Raw genomic sequence first — 27,581 nt, forward strand, 5'->3', positions numbered from 1 at the left:
AAAATGATATACTGTTAATATCATTATAGGTTTGTCAGTACTATTTTTCTATTAAAATGTTTTTATCTTAATATGTGATTTAATCATGACACTAGAGTTGCAAATTAGATTATTTAGTTAATGAAAAATATTCATCATAAAACTTAATTGGTGAGGCCAATCTTCATGGTCAAATCCCTGAGCCAAATAAGACAAATACATATTCAGAAAAAATCTGATTCCATTTTTCAATTTAATGAGCATGTTTTTTGTTTTGTTTTGTTTGTGTTTTTGTTTTTTAACATTTATTCATCTTTGAGAGACAGAATATGAGCGGGGAGGGGCAAAGGAAGGGAGACACAGAATCTGAAGCAGGCTCCAGGCTCTGCACTGTCAGCACAGAGCCTGACGCAGGGCTTGAACTCATGAACCATGAGATCATGACCTGAGCTGAAGTCAGACTCAACTGACTGAGCCACCCAGTCGCCCCTAACTAACTTGGATTTAAATTTAAAAGTAAAAAAAAATATATCTCTACCTTACCTTCACTTAGAAATCTAATACAGAGAAAGCACACATCTTTGTCATAAGCTTTTCATCAGGGTAAAGTAAGATGTCAGGTTCTTATATATATATATCGACATTCTCTTTGCTTTCACCAGAATTTCTTTCCAGAAATATCTTCTTTGACAATAGTTAGGGGCTGGGTGAGATAAAGTCTTAAACAAAAGTAGTTATCATTCCTGTTGTTCCACTATATAATGCATATTAATTTAGAATATTGCAACATGGAATTTCTCACTCATCACTTCATCCTTCACAGAAAAATGTATGAACACAGGGAAAGACATGAGGCTCTACACTGGTTTTATAATTCCTTTATTAAAAGAAGCTTCATTGACTTTAAGTTTTTTTCCCTTTGTTTGGTGCCATGGAGGGTTTTCTCCAAGATAAAGCATCATAGCAAGATTTGGAGTGAAAGCCATGTTTTTGTTTTTGTTTTATTATTATTATTATTATTATTATTATTATTATTATTTAGGTAGTGATAAGCATTTGTGCATTGTTCAAGAGAAGTAGAAAGGAAGAACCAGCATGACACTATGATCTCATAGGTGTTCGCATGCAGGTTAGTTCTAAGAAAGAATATATATGCAGGCTAAAGATTCTGGAAACTGAACTCCTTAAAAATATTCAATGTCCCCGCTCATGCTCTGTCACTCTCTGTCTCCTGCAAACCCATTGTTGATATGGATGAGAAGTAAATCTTTGGTGTGTTAAGCCACTGAGGTTTTGGGATTGTTTGCTAGAGCATTTAGCCTCCCCTAATAGAGTAACTGATGGTGCTATATACGTCTCACTACTGTAGATGTGAAGTGGCCTTGTATAACAGCAGTGCTCAGGTAGAGAATTGAATGGGAGTCACAGCCGGTACTCCAGGGACAAGGCGGTGCTGGAGTGAGCCAGGATGTAGCCAAATCTAAGAGAATAGATGGCAGGTTGCACCAACTACAGACTTCATAGCTGATGCCTGCATTGTTCCCAGGTATGGGGCCAGACAACTACCCTCAGTGGACAGAGATAACACACATTTACAATAAGTTATCACTTTCTTCCCCAAGTACTACAATGACACAAATTCTCATATATCCATCACCATTTTGAGGAGGAAAAGGAAACTCCAAAATACTGTTTATCTAAGACCCCATCTAACCCACCCCTGGTAGGAAGTGGAACTTTCAATTGAAGAAACATTTAAACTCAAAGAAGACTGTTGGAATTGGAAAAGCGTAAGATATGTTTACTTGTAAAATCTAAGATTTCCATTACCCAGAGTCATGGATAACAACTGATTTTTTTGGAGGGGGGCACATTAATTATGTGTGAATGAGTTTGTGACCCTAATGCTTCTTTGCTTTTCATGCCATAGCTATGAAATCTAGTGCAGATTAAAAATAGATGTGGAAAAACTTTTTTTAAGTGCACATATATAAATAAAACATAATATTTCAATACTTTCTATTTCAGTAATGGGAAGGACTGCATGATCTTGTCCATGGGGACAGATTCCCCAGAGATGCAGTTCAATACTAAATAGCAAAGTACAGAGCATTAACAAGGAGTATGGTCTCTTTCTGCAAAACCACTTTATTAATGACATACTTAGTCAAATTGTTACATGTGACTATTCCACTTCAATATAACTCAACTAGAAGGATAATTGATTAGCAGTTTTTACCAATCCCACTGAAAAGAACAGAACTTTAATTTCATTTGACAGATTGTTAAATCGGGCTTTTATACCACCTGGTTAGTTCAAGCCAATTATTCTTATGAGTGATAAATATTCAACCGCCACACAATATAATATCCTTTAAAAAATGAAGTCTTAAAACTTAAAAAAATTATGGAAGTAGATTGTCCTAATGTGTAAGTTACACAGTGGTAACAAAGAGCTGCTTTTGGAAGCTGTATTAATTGTTTCAGGCCACAAGGACTCCATTCTTAGGGTATGCTCATTAAATTACATTTCTAATGATGATGGTTTTTCACTTAGCAATTCACTCACACTTTCTCCTGGAGCTCCACCTCATGACTAGTGGCTACTAGTTAGTTTCAAGGCAACTGGATGTTATAATTAAAATGCACCTTCAGGGGAGGCCCTGAGATTCCCCTAGTTCCTCTCTATCACAAGACCTTACTTAATTTTCATAACCACCTGGAATTTTGTACTTATGCATTTCTTTACTGGCTTGCTCTCACTTTTTTCTCAGAAAATAAGTGACATAAAAACAAGAGTTCGCATTAATTTGCTCACCACAATATGTCTAGTTTCTAGAATGGTACTTGATTCTTAGTAGGAATGCAATAAACATTGATGTAATCAGTAAACTTTTAAATGTTGATTATGAAGGCACTTTTCCATATCATAAATTCATGTAGGAAAGTCAAATCTGTGATATTTAATTTACAGTGTTATGCTATTAACCATAATTTATCAACTACACTAACTAGTCCAACACAGAGATGGTTCTTAAGAACCATAATTTACTAAATAGAATACCCCAAATAAACTCATTTATATAACAAAGGTATCTAGATTATGATTGGAGACTAATTTATTTAGTACTTCTCAATATATCCTATATTGTGGTGCTAATGGGACTGTAATTCAGATCTTCATTTTTTCCCCTTTAAAATCACATTATGTTTTACATCTTTCAATTGTTAAGAGAGTTATATATTATTTTAACATTTAGTTTTCAATAAAAACCATGAGTTTTAACAATAGTAAGATTTTGATAAATTCCTTTAAGTTTATCTATATATTTAAACATCAAATGTAGTCATCATTCAGTAATTGAAGATTTTAAGCCACATTATGTGGTTGCTTATGAAAGTGTGCTGCTAACCAAGGTCTTTCCTATTTAAAGACAGGTAATTTTTCTTTTTTAGTTTGAGAACTCAGAATTAATAAAAACAAATAACACTGTAAATATTAGTTTAGAGCCCAGAATGTGTGAGTTTTAAGCTTAGAAATTAGTTTTCTAAATCCTGTGTTAAAATGATTGAGTTAAAAAACCAACAAGAAAACTTCTCAGAAGCCTTTAACTTTTTGTCTTGTACAAGGTCTAGAATTTTGAAATTTGTTTTACTTCCCCTCTCTCTCTTTTAATGGAATGAGTATGGGTAAATGTCTGAATAGATGCCAGATTAGGCTAAAAATTCTTTTAAAGTTTCAGTAAGCCATTCACATTGGTTTGAGAGTCTTGAAGAGGGAATTATTTTTAATAGTTCTTGTTTTCTGAATAGTAGCCATTGTATAACTTCCCCTTTTTAAGAATAGATCACAGTTTGGGGAAATGAGTAATTCAACACACATCTGATTTGGTTACAGTTCAAAACCAGTAATCACTTTAAGAGTGATTAAATAGTGACACAATTTACATTATAGCGGCATCTGGTCTGTAAGGAAAATGAGGGGAGACTCCCCTTATAGTCTTTTCTTATTATCCTCATGGCTGTGGCATTTTCTGGACTCATTGTTATTGGTCATTCTTCTCAAGATCAGAAATGAGAATGTTTTCTTCCAAATGTACTGTACTAAAGTTGGTTGTAGGATAGTAAGGATTCCCAAACCCTGCAAGTCTCCTGAAGATACCTCTGTTGTGCTTGTATATACAGAAGGAAAGTGCAGAAATTGTCAGAATTACTACCAGTGTCAGTGCTACCGCAAGAGGTACAATGCTGTGACTTGGTCCTGAAAGAAGATGAAAAGAAGGAAGGGTTCAATGACAATGAATTAAGATAGATACTGCCACACAGTTACTTTCTATTTTATTATTTCTAAGAGACATCAAAAAATGTTCAAACCTACCTTTTCTTGAGTGCTCCTTTATTGTGTGAATATCTAAAAACAAACACAAAAAAAAACCCACCTGAGATTAAAATTTTCTTTTAATTCAGCAAAATTATGTTATTATTTGTAGCAGAGTTCAACAAACTATGGCTCATGGATCAGATCTGGTGCCTGTTTTTATAAATAATGTTTTATTGGAACTCAGTCACACTCATCCATTTATGTATTGTCTTTGGCGGCTTTCATGCTACAGTGGCAGCGTGACAGAGACTATATGGCCCCCAAAGTCTAAACTATTTATTGTCTGGCCCTTTACAAGAAAATTTTGCTGACCCCTGATTTATTATAATCATTATTATTGCTCACAAACACATACACTGCTCTTTTTTTTAAGCTGAAAATTTTCCATCTAGTCTCAGCACTATGCTACAATAAAAATATGAATAAAATATAGTCCCTGCCTGCAAGGAACTCAGTTTTGTTAAGCTATGAGATGGAGTTTGTCCAGCAATGATAATCTCTTTACCTCCAGGGAAGGATTCTAAACTCAGCACTTTCTCACCTTTGCAATCTTAAGAATCTTGAAAAATTAATAAAAAATAGCTCTTCCACTCAAAAAGTTGGAGGGTTCCCATTTGACGACTTTCTACAGTAAAAATGTATCTCTTTCAAGTAGACTCTTTTTCCTCTAGGTAAAGATCCAGAGAAATAGGTAGAGAATGACCCAGAGAAAGATCAGTAAATGATTTGTGAGTGGAGAAAGTGCCTTGGTGCAGTCCTTAGGCCCATTCATCCTTACACACTTAAAACATTAACATTGTCACCAACAGCAAAACCACATTAACAAAACCTGTTTTGCAATTTAAAAATAATACTATATAATTTTTCATCATACTATTAAAAACATATATGTGTGTGAAGAAACTTTAGAGTTATTGTTATTTTTTTTATTTTTAGCTTTTAATGTTGGTTTCTTTTTGAGAGAGAGTGGGCACGTGTGCGAGCAGGGGAGGGGCAGAGAGAGGAAGACACAGAATCCAAAGCAGGCTCCAGGCTCTGAGCTGTCAGCACAGAGCCCAACATGGGACTCTAATTCACTAACGGTGAGATCATGAGCTGAACCAAAATCAGATGCTTAACCAACTGAGCCACCCAGGTGTCCCATGTGAAGATACTTTTTAAAGAGAAGCTGTTAAAAGAATATTTATTCTCAAGATGCATGCAGTAGGCAGATATGGAAGGACCATGTAGAGTCAAAAAACTTGGACTGTGGGCTTCAGTTTGATCAAGTACATTTCTCATCTGTAAAATGGGAATATTGTATCTGCTTCACTGCTTTAAAAATTGCTATGAGGGGGGCGCCTGGGTGGCTCAGTTGGTTGAGCGTCCAACTTCGGCTCAGGTCATGATCTCACGGTTCATGGGTTCAAGCCCCGCATCAGGCTCTGTGCTGACAGCTCAGAGCCTGGAGCCTGCTTCAGATTCTGTGTCTCCCTCTCTCTCTGCCCCTCCCCTACTCACGCTCTGTCTCCCTCTGTCTCAAAAACAAACATTAAAAAAAATTAAAAAAAAATTGCTATGAGGGACGAAAGAGGTATCCTATATATTACAGGAAGCTTTAAAGTCTTGCATAGACGCAAGGTGTTTCTGATTTGTTTTTGATACTTAAATGCTATTGATCACTTGGGCACACTACTTATTAGGCTCAGTCCTGTTTTCCACACTATTAGGGCTTGAATGTTGGTGCCGACATCTTCCAGTTTTTTCTCCTTCATTCCCACCCAGTCTCTAATCAGATCACCAAATCCTGATGATTCTCTTTTCCTATTTCTATTCTTCCTCGTGTTCCTTGTTCTGTCACTCAAATCACAACTGCCTCCCTTTATATCCAGATGAGTGTGATTCCACTGCAAGTGTCTACAGAGCACATAGGGCTTCCCTGTCAGGTTCACCATGAAGTTCAGCTCTCTAAACTGATACTCTCACAGTATCACAGAGAGATACTCTCTGTGAATAGATCCTACATTACTGTCCAGTTTTATTCTCATCACCACCTAATATGAGCCTTTTGCTCCAATCTGAGCTCATTCTCAATCACTGGCTTTAGTCATGCTGGGACTTTTGTCTAATATGCCTTCCCTCCTCTATTCTCTTCATCTTTTGGGATTCCAAAACCTTATCTCCTCTCTGAAATCTTCAGCAGCAGGTTCCTCCTTCTCTGCAACACTGACATCTAGAAATGTTGTGATTATTATTAAAAACACCTTTCCACTGTTAATGTTCATTGTTAACATCCTGTCTTAGAAATCTCTGTATTATTGGCAACTGACTGGAATTTTCTGGCTTAGATTTCTAAAATTATTATTTCTTTTTATCACCACAAACTATGTAGCTCGCAATGAAGTTAGAATATGACTTTTATAACATATTATGGCTAGCAACAGAGAATCCCATCCGTTAATCCACAACAAGAATACCTAGGCCTTGATTATATTTCCTGGGACCGAAGATGAACCTTAACATTTCTGAGTAGCAGTTGCTTTTAACATTTCTAGTTCCATTCGCTTGAGCTTAAACTGCTTTTTGCACATTAGTTGAACAAGGAGGATGACACAGGAAAGTCATAGTCTTTATAATGATTTTTTGTTGATATCAGAGGAAGAAGGAGCTGAAATGTCCTCTGACTTGTTTGATGTAGAACAAGATGATAATGTCAGAATCTGAATATTCCCCGAATACTTGCATTTTCAACGCTTGAAATGCTAAAGAGATGGGTCAACATTAGTCAGGGTAGAATCAAAGTGAAGAATTATCCTCTGACTTTACCCACCTGCTTCCATTTTGCATATAAATCCTTTTTTTTCTTGACATGGAGATAACTGCCACACTCCTTCGGGGATCCTCAGGGCAATACACAGATGGGGTTTGACATGGTCCGTCTCTGGCTTCCGAATGCCCCAGTTCGACTGGTCTGTGGGAGTTCCATCAAACCACTTTACGGTTTCATCTGTAGAAAAATTGTTGACTTACTATGACTTATATGTATGATTATCAAATATACTAAGACTGGAATGAACCATAAAAAGCAGTTCTTGGGGCATCTGGGTGGCTCAGGTGGTTAAGCATCCAACTCTTGATTTCAGGGGAGGTCATGATCTCACAGTTGTGAGATCGAGCCCTGCATTGGGCTCTGCGCTGGGTGTGGAGCCTGCTTAATATCCTCTCTCTCTCCCCTCCCCCATTTGCTCGTGCGCACACTCTCTCTCTCTCTCTCTTTCTGAAAAAAGCAGCTCCTAAATTTAATGAGACTGTCTCTTTATCTGATACATTCGACTCAGTAGGTACAGTCATGAAGTCATTATCAAAAGGTAGGTATTAGTAAAGTTGCTTTGTGAACAGCTCTCTATTTATTTTAGATACATTGTTCTAATTTAGTTCATTTAGAATATCATCTTAAAAATTTTTTTTAATGTTTATTTATTTTTGAGAGAGAGAGAGACAGAGACAGAGAGAGAGAGAGAGAGAACAAGCAGGGAAGGGGCAGAGAAAGGGAGACCAGAATGTGAAGCAGGCTCCAGGCTCTGTGCTGATGTGGGGCCCGAACCCACGAACTGTGAGATCATGACCTGAGCCAAAGTCAGATGCCCAACCAACTGAGCCACCCAGGTGCCCCAAATATCATCTTTTTTTTTAACGTAATAGTTTGAATTTTGAAATATTCCCTATAATTGTAATCAATTTAAAGACATCATTTGAAGTCCTACCATCTATATCATTGCATAATGACTCTCTTTCTAAAATAATTTTACAATGAATTTCTTTAAGAAGCAAGCCAGTGGGGACTGAGGGGGTGGGGACAGTGGTAGAGTCCTCCAGGTGTAAGCAATAAGAGGAGACGCATTGTCTGAAAAGGATTTAAAACCAACAATAAAAGTACCTAAAAGTCGGTCAGCTTTTTATTACCACAATGGGCTAGAAATTCTAAACAATGTCTGTGATTGAAACACTCCTCCTTGTAAAAGTGAACCCACCCTCCACCTTGGGGCACCACTGTAAGAAGTTCTCCGTACCAATTAAAATATTTTTCTTTATAAGTACTTTCAATAACCACCAATTACATAGAGAAAAGAATACCACGTTCTCATTTGATCACAGACCCTGGTTTTTATGAGAAGCAAATAATTCTAAAAGCACAATTCATCACTGAAATGTTTCTATAAATAACTCTGTTGTGCTTTTATAACATCGAGGAATCTGGGCTATTTTCAAATAAATAGGGTTTTGTTGTCTATGACTAAGTGTGTGAACACAAATTTCTCTCCAAGAACCTTCATGATGTGAGGGTAAGTATAAGATAAACTTGTTTGCTTGTTTTTATGTTTGGTATTCTGGGATTATTTCAAAGGACACAAGGGTATAGAAAAGGGTTAGCAATATTGCCTTTGGAGGAAATGGCTTTTGGATTACTGCTATTTTTTCACTGCAAATATATCTAAGGAGAGCCTTCTGGTTTGTAGATGTCATTTTCATTAGCCTTGGCCACCATGTATTTATTTATCCTGTCTCCTCTTTACCCAAATCACTTACTGTCACCATCAAAGTGAGCATTCAACCAAACCATCTGGACAGAAGAACCAAAAGCAAAAAGCTCTTCTAGGAGAAATGAATTTTCAGTCTCATCCTTGATTGTTAAAAGATTAGATCCTATAAAAGACACAAACAATAAATAAACAAGTATTTGTGTTTATGGGTAAATTCAATTTTAAAAATGTCTCCTTTAGAATAATTTGTAAAACTCAGTCTTTGCAGAGCAAACATTTCTATTGTGAATAAGTGATTTTTGATTAAAAATTTAAAAATTATACTACATTTATTAAAAGAGACAAGCATGTACTTAAGAAGCTAAAGGATAGGATATTAATTTTAGAGAACATTAAAAGTTTATAATTCAGGTGGAATTATATAAAAGTTTATAATTCAGTTTATAATTCAAAAGGAACATTTTCTGTGAAAGTGTAGTATCCTGAGATATCATATTAGGTTTTCACATTCTATACCGGACACTGAATTTCATAGATAGTCCATCCCCAAACAAGCAATTCAAAAGTATTTACTTTTTTTTGTTGTTGCTCCTAAAGTCACTAAATAATCAGACAAATGAAGAAAACCACATTGTTTACTGAAACGTCAAGAAGGAATGCATTGAAAGCATTTTACCATCACAAAAGAATTACCTTCCTTTTTGCAAAATTCATGAGCAGCCTCAAAACTCGTACTGTCTAGGACTGTAGAAAAACTGTAGCAATTACTTTTGAATTTTATCCAGGGAATAGATGTTTCTGAGCACAACTCTGGGTGTCCAAATGGTTTTGTTTCTGTGAACAAAAATCAGTTATGATTTTAGGGTGGTGACTGGGTTCATTTATTGGGATAAACATTGCATTAAATTCTATGACAGACTAAGATAAATAGTGTAATGAGATTTTCATGATAATACTCTGAAAGAGTGGGTTTAATATAAATGATCAGAAAACCAAATCCGGTTTGTAGCATTTCTGGCAGAAATAATCTTTACCTACACATAACAGGGTATATTCATGCATAGCTTCTTAGGCTTAGTTTGGGTGCTGCATGGGTGAGGGTGGCTGTCTTTCATGTTTATAATTGGTATCCTAAAGGTTGGAAAAACTGGGGGATGTGATTCATAGAAATGAATGAAGTTGGCAAAAAGCACTTCCAAATGTACAAAATGTGTTCTATGCAGTGCTAAATATTACAGATTTAGCGAATCCTTACCTGCCAATCAACCTGTGAGAGAAAATAATGCATTTGGTAAAGTAACATAGCATAGCAAAACATAACACATAACTAAGGGAAATATCAGGTAGACTTTGCTTTAGAGGTCACATCCATGATGAGATCCTAGGTGTATGGCTATGGGCATGTTACCTATCATATTCATACTTTGGTTTCTTTATCAATAAAAAGAGAGCCAATAGGACACCTGGGTGGCTCAGTTGGTTAAGTGTCCGACTCTTGATTTCAGCTCAGGTCATGATCTTACAGTTGTGAGATCAAGTTCTGCACTGGGCTCCACTCTTGAGGTAGAGCCTGCTTCAGATTTTCTCTCTCTGTGCACCCCCCTCTTCCCCTCCCCTACTTGTGCTTTCTTTCTCTCTCTCAAAATAAACATTTTTTTAAAAGTTATAAAAGAGAGTTAAACAACATCTTTTTTACATGAGAAGTTTATTTATTTGTTTTTATTTTTCCCTTCTAAGTAATCTCTACACCCACCAAGGGACTCAAACTCATGACCCTGAGATCTAAAGTCACATGCTCTACCAAATGACCTAGTCAGGTGCTGCTGTGTGAGGAGTTTAAATGAGCTAGTGCCTGACACTTCTTAAGCACTCAATAAATGCAGTGCTATTGAAAAGGGAAGAATAATTTTTATGGTGTTTTAGTAGCAGAATTAGCTTTTCCAGTGTATGTGGCTATTATTTACATTATTATCCTGAATTATTTTGATCCGAAGTTACATAGTGTGTATGCTGTTTAACTTATAGTATCCAGAATGTAAGCAAATATGTGCACTTTTACTAAATGAGCGATTTTAAAAGACACCAGCTGGTGTTAAAGAACTCTACGTAGCAATCAAGGGAAGGGGGACTTGGTGTAATGGGATGAACATCACATCAAAGAGCAAGGAAGCTTGGCTTCTCCTCCTGGTCCTATTGGTGGACATCTGTGAGATCTTCAGTAAGCTATTTCATGCTCTGAGTTTGTTTTCTGTTTAAAATAAAGTTCACCTGGCTCAACTGGGAGAGCCAGGTGAGCTTTAAGAGTAATGAGGTATTATTATCATTGTTATCATATAATATAAATATTATTACTATCATCATCGTCATCATCTCTAGAATTTTATTAGTCTTTGACTTAAACGTGAATTTGCAGTCTGGCCTTCAAGGTCACACATGCTCTTAATGCAGGTTTCTAGCCTGATTTCCCACCTCTCCTTACTGGTACACTGCCATGAAGGCAAATTTCAAGACTAGCTTTGCTTTACACCTTTCTTCCTTCCAAGTCTTTGTCCAAGCTTTTCTTTTCTTTTCTTTTTTAACATTTACTTATTTCTGACACACACACACACACACACACACGCACACAGAGTGAGTGCGGGAGGGGCAGAGAGAGAAGGAGACACAGAATCTGAAGAAGGCTCCATGCTCTGAGCTGTCAGCACAGAGCCCAACGCGGGGCTCTAACTCACGAACCAGGTGGTCAGGTGGTGACCTGAGCCGAAGTCAGATGCTTAACTGACTAAGCCACCCAGATGCCCTGTCCAAGCTTTTCTGTTCAGACTGCCTCTCCATGTCCAATCATTTTCTCACTACATCCTACCTATTCTTCAAGGCCAGTCACATAGTTATGTCCTTCAAGAAGTCTTTCTACTTGTCCTCAAGTGGATGTGTTATGTTCTTTTTTCTTGCTAACCCCACAACACTTACTACCTCTTTTCCATCATTTGGTAGTTCTGCTTGGTGTAACAGTTATTTGTCTGAACATCACCTACCAGACCAGAGGCTTCTTGAGGGCAGACACTTCTTACCCTTACTCAAAGCTCCTGCTTAGCACAGTGCCTTACACACAGTAGGTGCCAGTACATTTTTGTTGAGTTGAATAGAATTGAACCTACCAGTAGGTACATGACAAATTGCTCCTTGCAGAAATGACTCGCAGGCTGTGCTACTCCAGCGTCCACTGGTGTCGGCAAAAACACAGTCACCCAAGATGGATGACTCATCATCTTTCCAAAAAGTGAAGGAGGATTTGGTGCCATCTGACCAGTCAAAATTAAGACCATTCTGTGGAGGGAAATGAAGCCATAATTTCTTTGCTAGCACTGCATCACCCAGTGCTATTTGAGCAGCCCTTACTTCACGCACTGATTTGTATTTCCACATCTAGACTTCTATTTCAGGGGGTCTAGGATAGCTTGTGAATGTGGCCTGACAAAAAGAAATAGCTGTCACAACAGTATCTTTTTTAGTTTTGGGTAATCCTTTGTTCCCTACCACCATAATTTCCAAGTAAGCAATCAGAATGAAGTTGGATTAATATCTTGTTCTTTACACCAAAACCAATTTCAGATTGGTCAAAGATTCATACATATGAATTGGAAACATAAAAGTGCTAGAGAAAACTTGGCTAAATATTTTATACTCTTGGTGCGGGGAATATCTTTTCAAGTCTGATACAAAATCCAGAGGCCATAATGCAAAATTGACTACGTGAAGTTAAATCATTCTGTAATGCACAAATATAATAAACAACCATAAGACACCATTCTCTCACCTATCCCAATGACAAGGATTAAAATTTTGACAGTGTCCAGTATTGACAAGGATATGAAAAACTACCTGTTATCATAGTTGTTTGCATGTAAATTAGTGTAAACTTTTGGCAGGCAGTATGGCACTATTTCTTAAAATGTAAAGTGTGCTCAGCAATTTAACTTCTAGGAATTTATCCAACTTACACGGGTTGTTTGTTGTGTGTTACTTGTAATTGTGAAAAACTGGGAAGAACCCAAATTTCTATTCACAGGAGAGTGGTATGGTATATCTTTATGTGGTGCTGCAAAGAATGTGTTAGATTTTTATGTGCTGACATGGAAAGCTGTACAAGGAATATTAAACAAAAAACAAGTTAAAGGACAGCACAAGTAGTATAACCTCATTTGTATTTAAAAAACAATATACATATTTACCCATTATGTAAATATGTGTAGGAAATTTTTAAATGATGCATAAGAAATATTTACAGTGATTATCTCTGGGGTACAGAACCAGAGGTTGAGACAGAATAGAGTTTACTTTTTACTACTGCAAGTGTATAATAGTTTTATTTAAAAAAGAAAGAAAACTAAGAAAAAAATCTTACTCTCCAAAATACATCCCTAGAGGGAGAGAAAACCCACGTGTTAAATTCCAAGGTGGTACTGAATTAATTAATAACCACATTTCTAGACAGGAAGCATGATCCATTTTTCCTGATAATTTCTTAAATGCAGATTGCCCAAATGCAGCTGTTTGAGTTTAAGATGTGTTCCACTGCCCACATGAGGCAGTATCTAGAGATAGTCAGAAAATTTCAGAGAACCTTTGAAGGGCATTATTTTCCATAGATTAGGCAAGTGGATGTTTGTTCTAAAAAAGGTCTATACCTTTAATTTGTAGTCATAAGCTATTCTAAGGTTGGTCATAGTTGTTGTATAAACCAATTACTTAAATGTTACATTTGCTATTATTTCTTGGAATTTTTTTTCTCTGTGTTAATTTCAGTGTCCATACCACTAAGGAAGTAGATGTGAAACTTAGTTATGCAGGGATGTTCCAAGAGATTTAAGATACTTACATCTGCAGTGAACAATCCAATCCAGTGGGGATGTCCTAACCGGTTGAGGATAACAGTGAGGAAGGACTGGTGATACTGATCTGTAATGCTGGCCAATTCTGCTCCATGCATTAGGCAGGTTTTTATTGCTGTATACCAAGTCATATTTGCATTAATTATCTTATAAGTTCTGTTTCCATATTCTAAGGTATTGGGGACTGGATACATATCAGATGTATTTACACTGTGTCCAGAGGTATCTAGAACAAGAACAACAACAACAATCATTTTTAGCATCCGGTTGAGAAAGGGAGAGGCAAAGCTTAGCATGGATCCATGTCATAATGATCCATGCTGTGATGAACATCAGTTTTCCTTCCCAGAACTATTTCAAAATGAGGGTAATACCTGAAAGCATAGGTGATGCTAAAGAATGAGAACTTAGGAAGTTTAATGCATGAGTTTCTTAAAAAAAAAAAAAACAAAAAACAAACAAACATACATAGAGGAGATTTCTAGAAGATTTCCCATTTTTTACTCCCTTTTTCTCCTTTTTTTAAAATTTAAATTTAGTTAACATAGAGCGCGACATTGGTTTCTGGAGTAGAATTCAGTAATTCATCATTTACATACAACACCCAGTGCTCATCATAACAAGGTCCCTCCTTAATACCTTATATAGCTTAATACCTTAATCCATCTAGCCCTTCTCCCACCCACGTCACTCCATCAACCCTCAGTTTGTTCTCTATCATTAAGAGTCTCTTGTGGTTTGTTTCCCTCTCTCCTCTTGTTCCCCTACCCCCACCTTCCATATGTTCATCTGTTCTGTTTCTTAAATTCCACATATGAGTGAAATCATACAGTATTTGTCTTTCTTTGATTGACTTATTTCGCTTAGCATAATACATTCTAGCTCCATCCATGTCATTGCAAATGGCAAGATTTCATTCTTTTTTTTTCCTTTTTTTTTTAATATATGAAATTTATTGTCAAATTGGTTTCCATACAACACCCAGTGCTCATCCCAAAAGATGCCCTCTTTTAGGATGCCCCAGACAGGTTTTATTCCACTAGTTACACCCGGCCCAACACACATTGCTCTGGCGGAACTTAATACTTACTAAGAGAATATTGACATATATTATGGAGTCACATATGGTGTTGCAAACATAATTTTACAAGTACATATTCTCAAATACCACCCTTTTTTAAATAATTTTTTTAATGTTTATTTATTTTTGAGAAACAGAGCATGAGCAGGTGAGGGGCAGAGAGAGAGGGAGACACAGAATATGAAGCAGGCTCCAGACTTTGAGCTGTGAGCACAGAACCCAGTAAGGGGCTTGAACCCACCAACTGTGAGATCATGACCTTAGCCAAAGTCAGTCACTTAACCAACTGAGCCACCCAGGCACCCCCCTTTTTTAAATCAAATACCACCCTTTATTAAACTTGAGATTATATGATAGTTGCTATCATGTTTAATGTTTACATGTATAAATTCTAAATAGAAACTTAAAAACTACATTAATAAACAGAATACACACATTCTATAAATAGTTTCTATTAATATGTCATCTGTCAGAGTCAAGATTTACAAATTAAAAGGCAAGGTTTTCCCAGACATGATGACTGGTGCCTTCTTGTTCATGAGCGACAGGTCATGTGACAGCCAACCCCTTGTTTTACATCCAGGATATTTCCTCTTTAAAATGTGCACTTGCCTTTTTGTTCTGTACTATATCGTGTACTATGATAGGCTAAATTTACAAACCTAAAATAGAAAAACAAGGTAAGAATTTCTGAACTGTCTTATCCAAAGTGGCTGGAATATTTTTCTATTTACTGGTTTTATTACAATTGGGGTTGAAAAGGAACATGGTGAGGTGTGAATAGGTCAGAAGACTTGTGAATCAACCCCAGTCCTGACTATGCATGGCTAAGTGACCTTGGAAAAACAAGTAATCTCTCCAAGCCTCAAATTTCTGGTCTTTAAGAGATAAGTAAAGCTTTCCTTGGAGGGGTGTGGGTAGAATTCAGAGATAACACACAGAGCACTTACTAGAACACAGTACTTGGAATGTAGTACCCAGAACAAAGCAGGTGCTCAATAAATGTTGGTTCTTTATGCCAAGTAAAAATGGCAAAGTGGGAATTTGACTCTTACCTGAAAATGTTACCTCAATATAATAATAGCACATATTGAAAACAAAAGTGAAATTAACCTATTTACCAAGTAAATTATGATGGACTACACTTTTATATTTGTTTATTCTTTACTAGAGGTCTGTTGGCCACTTGCCAGTCTATATACCAAGTCTAATGTTATTTTTTTTAAAAAAACAATATAATACCATAGTAGATATTTAAAAATAACTAGTAAAATTAAGGCAACTAAATATTTTCATATATGTGACCTAAATACAATTTTACTATTTACCCCCATTATATTACATATCTGTATTTTTACACACATAAAATTCTTCATATGTAATTGATTCCATCAAACTTCAAAACATACGTGATTTTGAGCAACATGATTTTGCCACTCATTGACCTGAAAAAGAAGGATCTGTTGGAAACCAAGCCCCATATTGGGGGTCTTGATTTTGTTCCTGTCTCCCTTTTATTTAGGTAATTTTATTCTTTCAGGCAGTTAAGAGAGTTTGCGCTCTAAGCCCAATGTAAGCAGCTGTTTATATGGCAAATAAAGAAGTGGAGCAGAATTTGGTCATTTATTGTAGGCTAAGAGAATTTGTGTAGTTGAATAATATTTTTTGGAAATAATAATATAAACAGCTGTCATTTGTTAATATGCTGGCAACATGCTAAGCATTATATATGCATAGACTCTGTATGTGCATAGAGTGAGATAGTTATTATCCCATTTTACAGATGTGAAGTCACATCTGTAAAAAGATAAGAAACTTCATTGACACTTAATTACAGAGATGGGGAAAGAACCCAGGTGGGGTATGAATTCCAATGCCTATGCTTGCTCCCAACCACCCCTACTTTAGACTATGTCCAAAAGACCATATACAATGTTAGCCCAAAAAATTTCAAAGAGAGAAAGTGGTAAGAGAACAGTCCATTTTAAGAAGAGATCAACATCAGTGTCACAGAATAGAATCATTGTATTTAACTGAGTGACCTTGAATATGTAATTTATTTTTTCTAAGCCTCAAGTTTCTCATCTGTAAAATAATACTTTTTACCTACTTCCTAGCATTGTTGGGAGGTTTTTATGCCTTATTGCTTATGAAGCCAAGGCACAGGGCCAGGTATATCATAAGTATGCAAATACATGGCGTATTGATATTATTTCTTTCCCTACAAGACTCTTCTCTTCTCATAATACTCTTGCTATAATTGATTATCTTCTTTCAATTCCTGAATATTATTATTTTTAAGTGATAACTGTGAATTGGGAAATAGCTTCCCTGGGCTATTCTGAGGATGGATAGATACTCAGTGCATTAAAGTGTTCACATACATGCAACACTAAGAGGTATAAATCATATTCCAAGTAAGTATATAAACAACAGGCTGCCCAGAGTTGCACCCAGCTCCAAACACAAACTGTGGTCTTCTAGAGTAGCATCATACAGGGAAACCTTGCACTTGGTGAAAGCACAAGTTGGAGCTATTGTTTTTTTTTGTTGCTATTTTTATTTTTATTAGTCAAGGTCACTTACAGTGCATTTGACCTGATCATCAACCCCACTGACTACGTGTAATAGTATGGCTTTTGTATTTCACACCAAAAGTTACTGGGGGGTTCTGATCATTAGCTCTAGAGACATGCTACATGTCATATTTAGTCACAGAGGGCATTTTTAGGTTTCCAAGAAAGTAGGAAATATTAGTTTGTTTATTTCTTTATTTAACAACATTTTCTTAAAGCCTTTTTTATTCCCTGAACACACACATAAACTTAGAAGAAAGCAGTAAAGCCACTTAATAGGGCTAAAATGGATGCATAAACTTGGTCATCTCTCAGATGGTCTCTGTAGTCTTTAGAATCCCACTAAAGGCCATAATCCTGGGGTAGTAGAGATTAAATGAGCAAATATATATAAAGCTCAAAAAGTAAGTGCCTGACACTGTTAGCTATGAAAATGACGGTTATACAGTGTGTAAAACAAATATGGAAGAGAAGAGTGGGTCATAGAGATGAAAGGAATAAAAAAGCAAATATTTCTTACCCTGCATTTTTTCACAAACAAACCCATGACCTTCTTTTCCACAGTCTTCAAAATACCATTTTCCAGTGAAATGAAAATTAGGATTACTCGACAGCAAGGCACAGAGAGGAATGTGTTTTTGAACTTCAGTGATGTTATGACTTGGAATCTTTAAAAAGATACATATGTTTTCCAAAAAAAAATGGAAACATATAACATTATTATAACACTGAAATTTTTATTAAGGACAATTTAAAAATTCAAGCACTATTATCCCTTTATTTGCATTTAATAAACCTGTTCACAGATCACTTCATAACCTGACAAGTAAATAATTATTGTGATAAGTAATATCATTTATAGAACACATGAAAATGACATAATTACATTATTAAAAATTAATATAATAACAGACTAATAAAATTTATGCCTATAAAGTATAGGAAGTAAAAGAACACTTTACTAAGTATTAAATAGGATCTCTTGCTAAAATTTTTTCTAAAAATTAAATCTGAAAACTTACATTTATATCAAATGGAGACCAGTTAGAATATGCCACAGACTTTCCATTTAGCCATTTTTCATAATTACCATTTTGTAACCCTATCCACACATTAGTGGTCTGGCCAAAAAGATTCATAGTAATGAAAGCTAAAAAATAGAAATACATTATCAAATTTAATACCATATAAACCATTTGGGTAATCATCGAATTCTGTTTGTAGCTATGATTTTATTTAAATGACAGCAAAACTTAATTATGAATCAATTGTAGGAATTTGTTCTTACTAAGGTAATGCAGTCTCTTTCACTTTTGTTTCAGTTTAATTGATAGACATTAGCTAGCTAAGCCTGGGATTTCATCATATCATTAACAAAACTATTTCCAGTGTTCATTCAATGCCTTTCTAAACAAAAGAAGATTTATCAACTCTACTTAAACTGAAGTATACAATTGCCTAAATATCAAATAAAGGTGTACAGGTAAATCTAAAGGGATCTAAAAATTATACCATGCAGTTATTATAGAGTGTACCTCAGATTATTTCAGCCATTTTGCAATAAAGATCATAAATCTGCCCTATTTTTTCCACTATTACTGGGGAGACAAAAGTCTTCAAAAATCAGCAGTTTATAAGCAATGCAATGTACTAACTTTTACAGATGTCATGATATAAACCTTATAGGTCAAACTGAAAATGTATGTGTCATCAGCTATATAATACATATGATGTTGATTTGGAAATGTTAGCATTTTGGGGGGACATTTTTTTTTTTAATTTTTTTTTTAATTTTTTTTCAACGTTTATTTATTTTTGAGACAGAGAGAGACAGAGCATGAATGGGGGAGGGTCAGAGAGAGGGGGAGACACAGAATCCGAAACAGGCTCCAGGCTCCGAGCTGTCAGCACAGAGCCCGACGTGGGGCTCGAACTCATGGACCTCGAGATCATGACCTGAGCCGAAGTCAGCCGCTTAACCGACTGAGCCACCCAGGCGCCCCTGGGGGGACATTTTTAAAGTTTATTTATTTATTTTGAGAGAGAAAAAGCGAGTGGGGGAGGGGTAGAGAGACAGGGGGAGAGAGAATCCCAAGCACTGTTAGCACAGAGCCAGATCCAGGGCTCTATCTTACAAACTGTGAGATCATGACCTGAGCTGAAATCAAGAGTTGGACGCTTAACCAACTGAGCCACTCAGGTGCCCCCATTTTAATAGATATTGAAATAAAAATGGTTATTTTTGCCCGACTGAATATTGAATACTCTACCTTGCTCCACCTCATTTTCAATGGCGACCAGTGTGCCCCCTTCTTCAACACAGAAATCTTGAGCTGATGTCCAGTTCTTCCAATCCCTTGGGTCTTTGGGGATTTTCACCAAAAGGCACTTTAAAAAAATGTCCAAAAAAGCATTCATTTCCATATTTTTCTTAATGAGTTAAAAACCTTCCAAAGACACTGAGGATCAGTCTTTAGAATTCTTTATAATTTTCTTGAGCAGAAATGACTCATTTTTTTTTCTTTGAGCTGCTCCAAAGATAGGAGAGTAAAACAGAAGACCAGCTTTTAGGGTAAGTCAATATCTTGCATGCATTTATATCAGGCAGGAACAGAAACAAGGATGTGTTTTGTTCTGTAAGGTATCAGAACGATGTCTTTTGCTCAATGAAAAACAGTATTCCTTTTAAAAAGGAGCCAGCCTGTAATGTGGTTTTAATTTTTAAAAATCCTGTAGGTAGCAATTAATAGCTTAGTTCAATTTTATTTACAAATACATTTCCTCACTTTAAGTGAGAGGGGAATACTGGGAAATCAAACCACAACAGGGACTTAAATTCACTAATTACTTGAGTTAGCTATGTGGTTTGTAAGTCCACGAGGAAGAGCCAGAAAAGAAAAAAATGAGCCCAGTTGGGAAAGAAGCAAGGGCAGGACCAAAGAAACCTAGGGAGGAGAAATAGGTGGGACGGTGGCCAGCACTGTCAATGGGACACAAAAAGAAGGCTATGGGATTTTGCAGTGAGGGCTGATTTTTACTCATGAGAGAATCATGTCTGTGGCATGGCAGGGCTACTCATTATGGAGCGAGAAATGGAACAATAACCACTGCACAGGTCAGGTAGTGTTGAAGACACCACCCATCCACAACCAAAGCTCAGTGAAATTTAAACATGTTAATAGGGCCAGGTGGAGTCGGGGGAGAGAGAGATAGAAAAGAAAGGCTATAGTGGATCAGGCAATGTTGCAGAGACGTCAGGAGAAACTGTATGCAAAGAATATTCTGTGTTGAATATTCTCTTGTCAATGAACATAGGCAACCCTGGTCATTGATAGGTTAGATCTCAAGATTTCACCACCCAGAAAATCCCAGTTACAAGATAATTCTAGGCAAGTGTGGAAGCCTGCACTTGAGAGAGCATCCTTCCTCATCCCCTTTTGGAATGACATCCTTCCTCATTCTTTAATTTCTCTATTTGTCAGTCCCCCATCCTTTCCCATCATCATAAACTCATTAAAAAGCAGAGACTAAATGTTGCTTTTTTTTTGAACATCACAACAAAGAAGGTCCCCAATAAATATTTATGGAACATTATAAAAGCCAATAGACCCCAAAATAGTTGTCAAACAACATTCTCAGGCATTCTAGATTTAGTCCAATGGTTCTCAAAGGGCAGCATTCAATAATCTCTGGAGACATTTTTGATTGTCACAGCTTGATGTGGGAGCTTTGCTATTGGAATCTGGTGGGTAGGGTATAAGGATGCTATTAAGCATTCTATAACGCACAGGTCAGCCCCTCATAACAAAGAATTATTCAGCCCCAAATGTCAATAGTGCCCGGGTAATTCCTTTCAGAACTTGATCCTAATCGTGTCACTCTTTAGTTTAAAACTATTAGGGATTTTCCAAAAAAATCAAAATCAAAATCTAAAACCTATAAGGGATTTTCCACTGTTCTTAGGATACAAACCAGAAATCCTGATGTAGCCTGAAGTTGAATTACCAAATAAGAGAGGAAATACATTTTCAATTCTTCTGGTCCTCGTCACCTTGTTTGCTTCACAAAGAAATGGAATTGGCTTTAAAGGATTTTAATTTTATAGCAACTATTCTTTTATCTATTTCCTTTCATTTTGTCTCTTCTCTCTAATTACAAATTCCAAACAGTGGCACACACTAATTATTAGACAGTCTTATCATTTAATGTGAATTCACCTTGCGTTCAGATAGTCACACTAATGAACCATTCATAAATACCAATGAACCTCATTGGTTTAGTTAGCTCAATAAATCTTTCTAGAAAACACACACACACATGCCCCCTATCCCATCCCCCAACTCATCCAACCCCCCACATTTGCCTCAGCCAAGATTTACTAGCTGGAGTATGAGAGTGTAGCCTCCTATTACCACACTTCATTGTTTCAAAAAAAATTACTACCACACTTTGAAATGGTTGTCATTAGTAATTAAAGCAAAGCAGCAATAAGACGTACAGCACTTTTAAATTGTTTATTTACTTACTAATTTGCAAAATGTGATCAAGGTTAAGGCATCTCTTATTATTACTGTGAATGAAGGATACCCTACTGTAATCCAAATGAGTTTTGAATACAAAATTCTTACCTTAAAATCATTTCCAGTTCAAAACTTGAAAATGGAATTTATGATCTTTCCCCCAAACTTGGTCCTTTTCCAGTATTCTTACTGACATTGAATGGCAAAGTCAGTCATACATTTATATAAGCCTGAAACCTGGGAGTCTCCTCACCTTCCCACCCCAGCCCCTCTTCAATCTACCATTTGGACATCCCATTTCTCAATGTCCTTCCCCCATTCCTACTGCCTCACAGTCTCTGCTTTCACTATCTTACCTTGGATTATTACAATAGCTTCCCAACCACTCTTAGAACCTTCATCATCCTTGCCTCTCTCCAGTCTGTCTTTGCCATTGCAGCATGAATGATTCTTTTTCAAAACTCATTCCTGATCATGTCCTTCTTTAGGTAAAACCCTTGAGGCATTTCTCATTGTTCTTAGGATAAAAACCAGAAACTCTTTTTTATTTCACTTTTCACATTCTAGTTCTTTATGCTTCCTTTAGTTTCTTCAATAGATTACACCCCCTCTCACCACAGGACCTTAGCACATGCTATACTCCCCTGCTTTTAATGTTTCCTGTCCTTCTGACTACGTCAGTCATGTTCTCCTGTTATATACTTTAATAGAACTATGTAAGTCTTCTTCATCATATGTGTCACAGTTATAAATTAGAGGTCTTTTCCTGAGTGATTTACTAATGTTTGTTTCCTCTCTAGTCTGTAAGCTCCAAAAGAGAAGGGATTTTGTTTGTTTTTCCTCACCATAAAATTACCAACATCCAGTATAGCTAAGTGAATGAATGAATAAAGTGCTAATAATATTAATAATTAAGAGAGTGTTTTTTTAAAGGAAAAGCTATGTTGTGCATGAAATCAAATTTTGGCTAATTCCAAAGTAGATGGTGCAAAGCAGGCATTAGTACTCGACCCAGATCCCTGGATAAAGATGTGTGAGTGGAAGGATAAGAATTAATCTAATATAAACACAAGCACATGCACACTTAGCATTTTTCCTGCCTATAGCTCTGCTGTGACAAGTATCTTCGATGACTCACTCTTCTGGAAGTAATCCCAGGTCAGGACTCATATATCATCAAACACAGAGAAAATAATTTATAAAACATTAGAAAAGATGCTTAACTTCTGGTATCTCAGTTGTTTTTTTTTTTTTTATTTTTTTTTTCAGCGTTTTTATTTATTTTTGGGACAGAGAGAGACAGAGCATGAATGGGGGAGGGGCAGAGAGAGAGGGAGGCACAGAATCGGAAACAGGCTCCAGGCTCTGAGCCATCAGCCCAGAGCCTGACACGGGGCTCGAACTCACGGACCGTGAGATTGTGACCTGGCTGAAGTCGGACGCTTAACCGACTGCGCCACCCAGGCGCCCCATCAGTTTTAAAACTCTTAAAGGTGACTTCCTCTTCCTGTAAGCTGCCTGAGGTGATCTTTGAAAATGGTTGACTATTCACTTGACCCAGACAAGCTGACAAAATCATGCAAATCAAGAGGCTCAAATATTCATGTTCACTTTAAGAACACACATGAAACTGCCCAGCCCATCAAGAGTATGCATATCTGAAAAGCCACCAAGTATCTGAAAAGTATTTGCAGAAGCAATGTGTTCAATTCCGATGCTACAGTTGTGGAGTTGGTAGGTGTGCCCAGGCCAAACAGTGGGGCTGGACACAGGGCCAGTGGCCCAAAAAAGAATTTTTGCTGCACATGCTTAAAAATGCAGAGAGGAATGCTGAACTTAAGGGTTTAGATGTAGATTCTCTTGTCATTGAGCACATCCAGGCGAACAAAGCCTCCCTGCCACACTGAGATGATCCTTATTGAAAAAGAGCAGATTGTTTGTTTCTAAACCAGAAGAGGAGGTTGCACAAAAGAAAAAGATATCCCAGAAGAAAGTGAAGACACAAAAACTAATGGGCTGGGAGTTAATTCTGCATAAAATAAATGCAAATAAAAGTAAAACAAACAAACAAGCCTCTTATAGGTGGATAGTCAACCAACTAGATTTTTTTTCTTAGAGATAACCAATAAAAATGAGCCATAGAAAATTGACAAACAAGAAGCAAAATTTAATGAGATATAACATATCGATGCTCATTCAGAACTGTGAAGTGAGTAATGTCTGTCATTGCTATCTCCCAGTTTTCCTTCTGTAACTTTGTTAATCAGGGAAGCCATCCCCACAGGGCTCTCCTCCTCTCCATTATCAATCCTCCTATTGCCAGCTTTTCTAATGATCTGATAAGCCCACTTATTCCAAGGCATACATGACAAATGAGGCAATCTCAGAAATAAAGAAAATTAAAAAATAAAGAGTCAAGGCAAAGGAGTGAGACTCCAGTGATTTTAGACATTACTATGCAAAGGAAGGTGTGATGGGTGGGGACACTTGAGCACCCTGTAACATTACTCTGTAAAAGATCCTTTCTTAGGAAGCCTGCTGTGACAGTATCTTTATTAGTCAATTCCTCTGAATGATTCAAAGACTAAGTCGTGCAGCTCTCCTATTGCTGGGCAAATATTGGCTGTGCATTAGAATAACCAAGGGAACTTTTAAAAAACACTGATGCTTAGATCCAATGCAGATCAATTAAATCAGAATCTTTAGGATGTCACCTGCACCTTGACATTTTTAAAAAGCTAACATGGCAATTCTAAATATTTGATCAGGGCTGTGAACCACTAATCTAACTGTTAGTTATCAATAAAGTTTTTTTTTTTTTTTTAACTTTGAGCTACACAGGGATGTTTTAATCCTGCTCCAATCCTGCTTCAGAAAGCCTTTCTCCTCTCATGTATGTGTTTGTGCTTTACTCACTCCCCTCTATTCCTTTCAAAGGAAGTATTCACTTACTTTGTTGCCCTGGGTCTGTTCCCCAGTTACTGCTACCATGCCTCTGTACATATATACTCAATATGTTTACACAGGAGAAAACATCGACTAGAGTTAAGCTGTGCAGATAAAGAAGTTTGGGGGGAGGATAATAGCCAAGGGCTGAACCAAAAACAAATATTGAGAGTTTCTAAGAATTATTTCTCTAGTGCCAAGGATCTGATTTGCTGTTAATTTCCTTAAAATACCCTCCTTTGTACATGGGAGAAGTTATGATTAGTAACTGGAACAGTTGTCCGCATGCTTTGGGGTTGCTCACTGTCTGCATCGAAAATGTGACTTTGAGACAAGATATGCATTCCTTTGTGTCTGTCCCATATAGAGCACTCCAGGATGCATCTGTTTTAATAGTTGCAAGGTAGAAAAATTAACTAAAAGTGGACCAAAACCTTAAGAGCTAAAACCATAAAGTTCTAGGAAGAAACATAAGAGGCAAATTTTAATGACCTTGGGTTTGGCAAACTATTTTTAGCTATGACACCAAAAACATGAGTAAAAAGAGAAATTAGATAAATTGGACTTCATTAAAATTAAAACTGTTGTGCATCAAAAGACATTAGAAAAGGCAACCTACAGAATGGGAGAAAATACTTGCAAAACATGTATCTGATAGGGGCTTAATTTCTAGAATATATAAAGAACTCCTACAACTCAACAATAAAAAGACAACCCAAATGAAAACAAAGGACTTGAATAGACATGTTTTCCAAAGGCAATATACAAATGGTCAATAAGCACATGAAAAGACACTCAACATCCTTAGCCATTAGGCAAATGTAAATCAAACCATAATGAGATTAACTCTAGACATGCACTAGGATGCATGCAAAAAGATAGCTAATAACAAGTGTTGTTAAGGATGTGGAGAAATTGCTAGCATACATTGCTAGCAGGCTTGTAAAATGGTTCAGCCATGTATGTGAAAAACATTTTGCTGGTTCTTCAAAAAGTTAAACACAGAATTAGTACATGATGTAGCAATTCCATTCCTAGGTGTATATCCAAAAGAAGTGAAAACAGGGGCTCCAGCAGATACCTGTATGCCAATGGTCATTGAAAATTTATTAACAATAACCAAAACGTGGAAACAACCCAAGTCCATCAACAGATGAATGGCAAAACAAAATGTGGTGTGGAATATTAGTTAGTCATAAAGAGGGATGAAGTTCTGATACACATTATAATATGGATAAACAGTGAAAACATTATTCAAAGAGAAATAAGCCAGAAAAAAAAGGACAAATATTGTATAAATTCACTTACATGAAATATCTAGACAGGCAAATTCATAGAGATAGGAAACAGATTAGAACTTACCATGGCTGGAGGAATGGGGAATTGGGAGTTACTGCTTAATAGTTACAGGGTTTCTGTTTGGGATGATGATAAATTTTAGAAATAAAGGGGATGGTTGAATAACATTGTGAATATAATTATTGCCACTGAATTGTACCTTTAAAATGGTAAAAATGGCATATTTTATTTTAAATATATTTTACCACGATAGAATAGCTATAAAAAGAACTAATTGTCAAAGGTTTTAATTAAAGACTTAGTTATACTCAGTGTTCTATTGAATACTTGCTACGTTTCTTATATTGAAATGTATAAATTACTTGTAACTGGTAGATTTTATAGTTTGGGAAAATAGGAATCAGGCAGAAAGTATTGACTATTAAAAATGTACCTCAATACCATATAAAGTTTTAGAAAACCACTATATTTTAGAAGATATCTCAGTGCCACCAGATTGACTGTATCATGGGGCTAAACTGATCTAGTAATTTAAGAATTCTCATATGAAGTGGCAACTGTAGGAAAGAGACAAGACTACTTGACTGGAGGTCAGAAAACCTGAGGTTGATTCTCAACCTGACACTTATTTGCTGTGAACTTCCAGAAAAAGCACACAATGTTACCAGTCTTGGTCTTCTTGTGTATAGGATGGGATAATAATTCTGTGTATTTAAAGAATTGAACAAAATAAGAAATATCTTTTAAATCAGCCAGCAAAAACTCTTAGCCACAAGGTGGAAGAAACCCAAATGTCATCAGTGGGTGAGTGGAAAAACAAAATGTGGTACATACATAAAATGGAATATTATTGTCTCAAAAAGGAAGGAAATTCTGACACATGCTCTAACATGGATGAACTTGGAGGACGTTCTGCTTAGTGAAATAACCCACTCACAAAAGATCAAATAACGTACAACTCTACTTATCCTCAGTGTCTGAAGTAGTCAAATTAACAGAAACAGAAAGCAGAATTATAGTTGCCAGGGGCTGGGAGAGGGGAAATGAGGGGTTGTTGTTTATTGGATTTAGGGTTTCAGTTTTACAAGATGAAAAAGGTCAGCAGATTCATTGCACAACAATGTGAATATACTTAACACTACCTCACTAAACACTTAAAAATGGTTAAGATGGTAAATTCTATATTATGTGAATTTTACCACAATTAAAAAAATCAGTGCCAAATATGAGGTAAGTGTTCAACAAATACGTGTAAAATCCCAGTGGCCCCATATCACAAATTAACAGTGAACGGAAGATCATAAAGGAGAGAAGGCTCTGCCAATATAACTGAATATACAGATTGAAAACTGGCTGTCAACAAAGAGCAATTTCATATTAACATATAAAA

The 27,581-nt window shown here is 36.3% G+C and overlaps 1 protein-coding gene across 3 annotated transcripts in view; it reads right to left on the bottom strand.

Moving 5' to 3' along the window:
- Nucleotides 1-3,074: 3,074 nt before the first annotated feature.
- The window catches only part of PLA2R1 (phospholipase A2 receptor 1), a 129,531-nt gene continuing 105,024 nt past the window's right edge, over nucleotides 3,075-27,581 (bottom strand). For 2 of the 3 annotated variants that reach the window (XM_040475154.1, XM_040475155.1), the window contains exons 21-30: nucleotides 19,697-19,814; nucleotides 18,449-18,576; nucleotides 17,947-18,094; nucleotides 13,757-13,995; nucleotides 12,036-12,204; nucleotides 9,574-9,714; nucleotides 8,927-9,043; nucleotides 7,170-7,346; nucleotides 4,358-4,390; nucleotides 3,075-4,240 (exon numbers count right to left, since the gene is read on the bottom strand). In XM_040475154.1, the coding sequence (XP_040331088.1) occupies nucleotides 4,026-4,240; nucleotides 4,358-4,390; nucleotides 7,170-7,346; nucleotides 8,927-9,043; nucleotides 9,574-9,714; nucleotides 12,036-12,204; nucleotides 13,757-13,995; nucleotides 17,947-18,094; nucleotides 18,449-18,576; nucleotides 19,697-19,814 (1,485 nt within the window). In that variant the 3' untranslated portion in view covers nucleotides 3,075-4,025. Of the gene's footprint in view, nucleotides 4,241-4,357; nucleotides 4,391-7,169; nucleotides 7,347-8,926; nucleotides 9,044-9,573; nucleotides 9,715-9,918; nucleotides 10,012-12,035; nucleotides 12,205-13,756; nucleotides 13,996-17,946; nucleotides 18,095-18,448; nucleotides 18,577-19,696; nucleotides 19,815-27,581 lie in introns of those variants that run through there. The other variant, XM_040475156.1, reaches the window with a different exon arrangement.

The sequence above is a fragment of the Herpailurus yagouaroundi genome, unplaced genomic scaffold, assembly GCF_014898765.1.
Source record: "Herpailurus yagouaroundi ecotype Mexico unplaced genomic scaffold, PumYag 140, whole genome shotgun sequence".
NCBI classification, from domain to species: domain Eukaryota; kingdom Metazoa; phylum Chordata; class Mammalia; order Carnivora; family Felidae; genus Herpailurus; species Herpailurus yagouaroundi.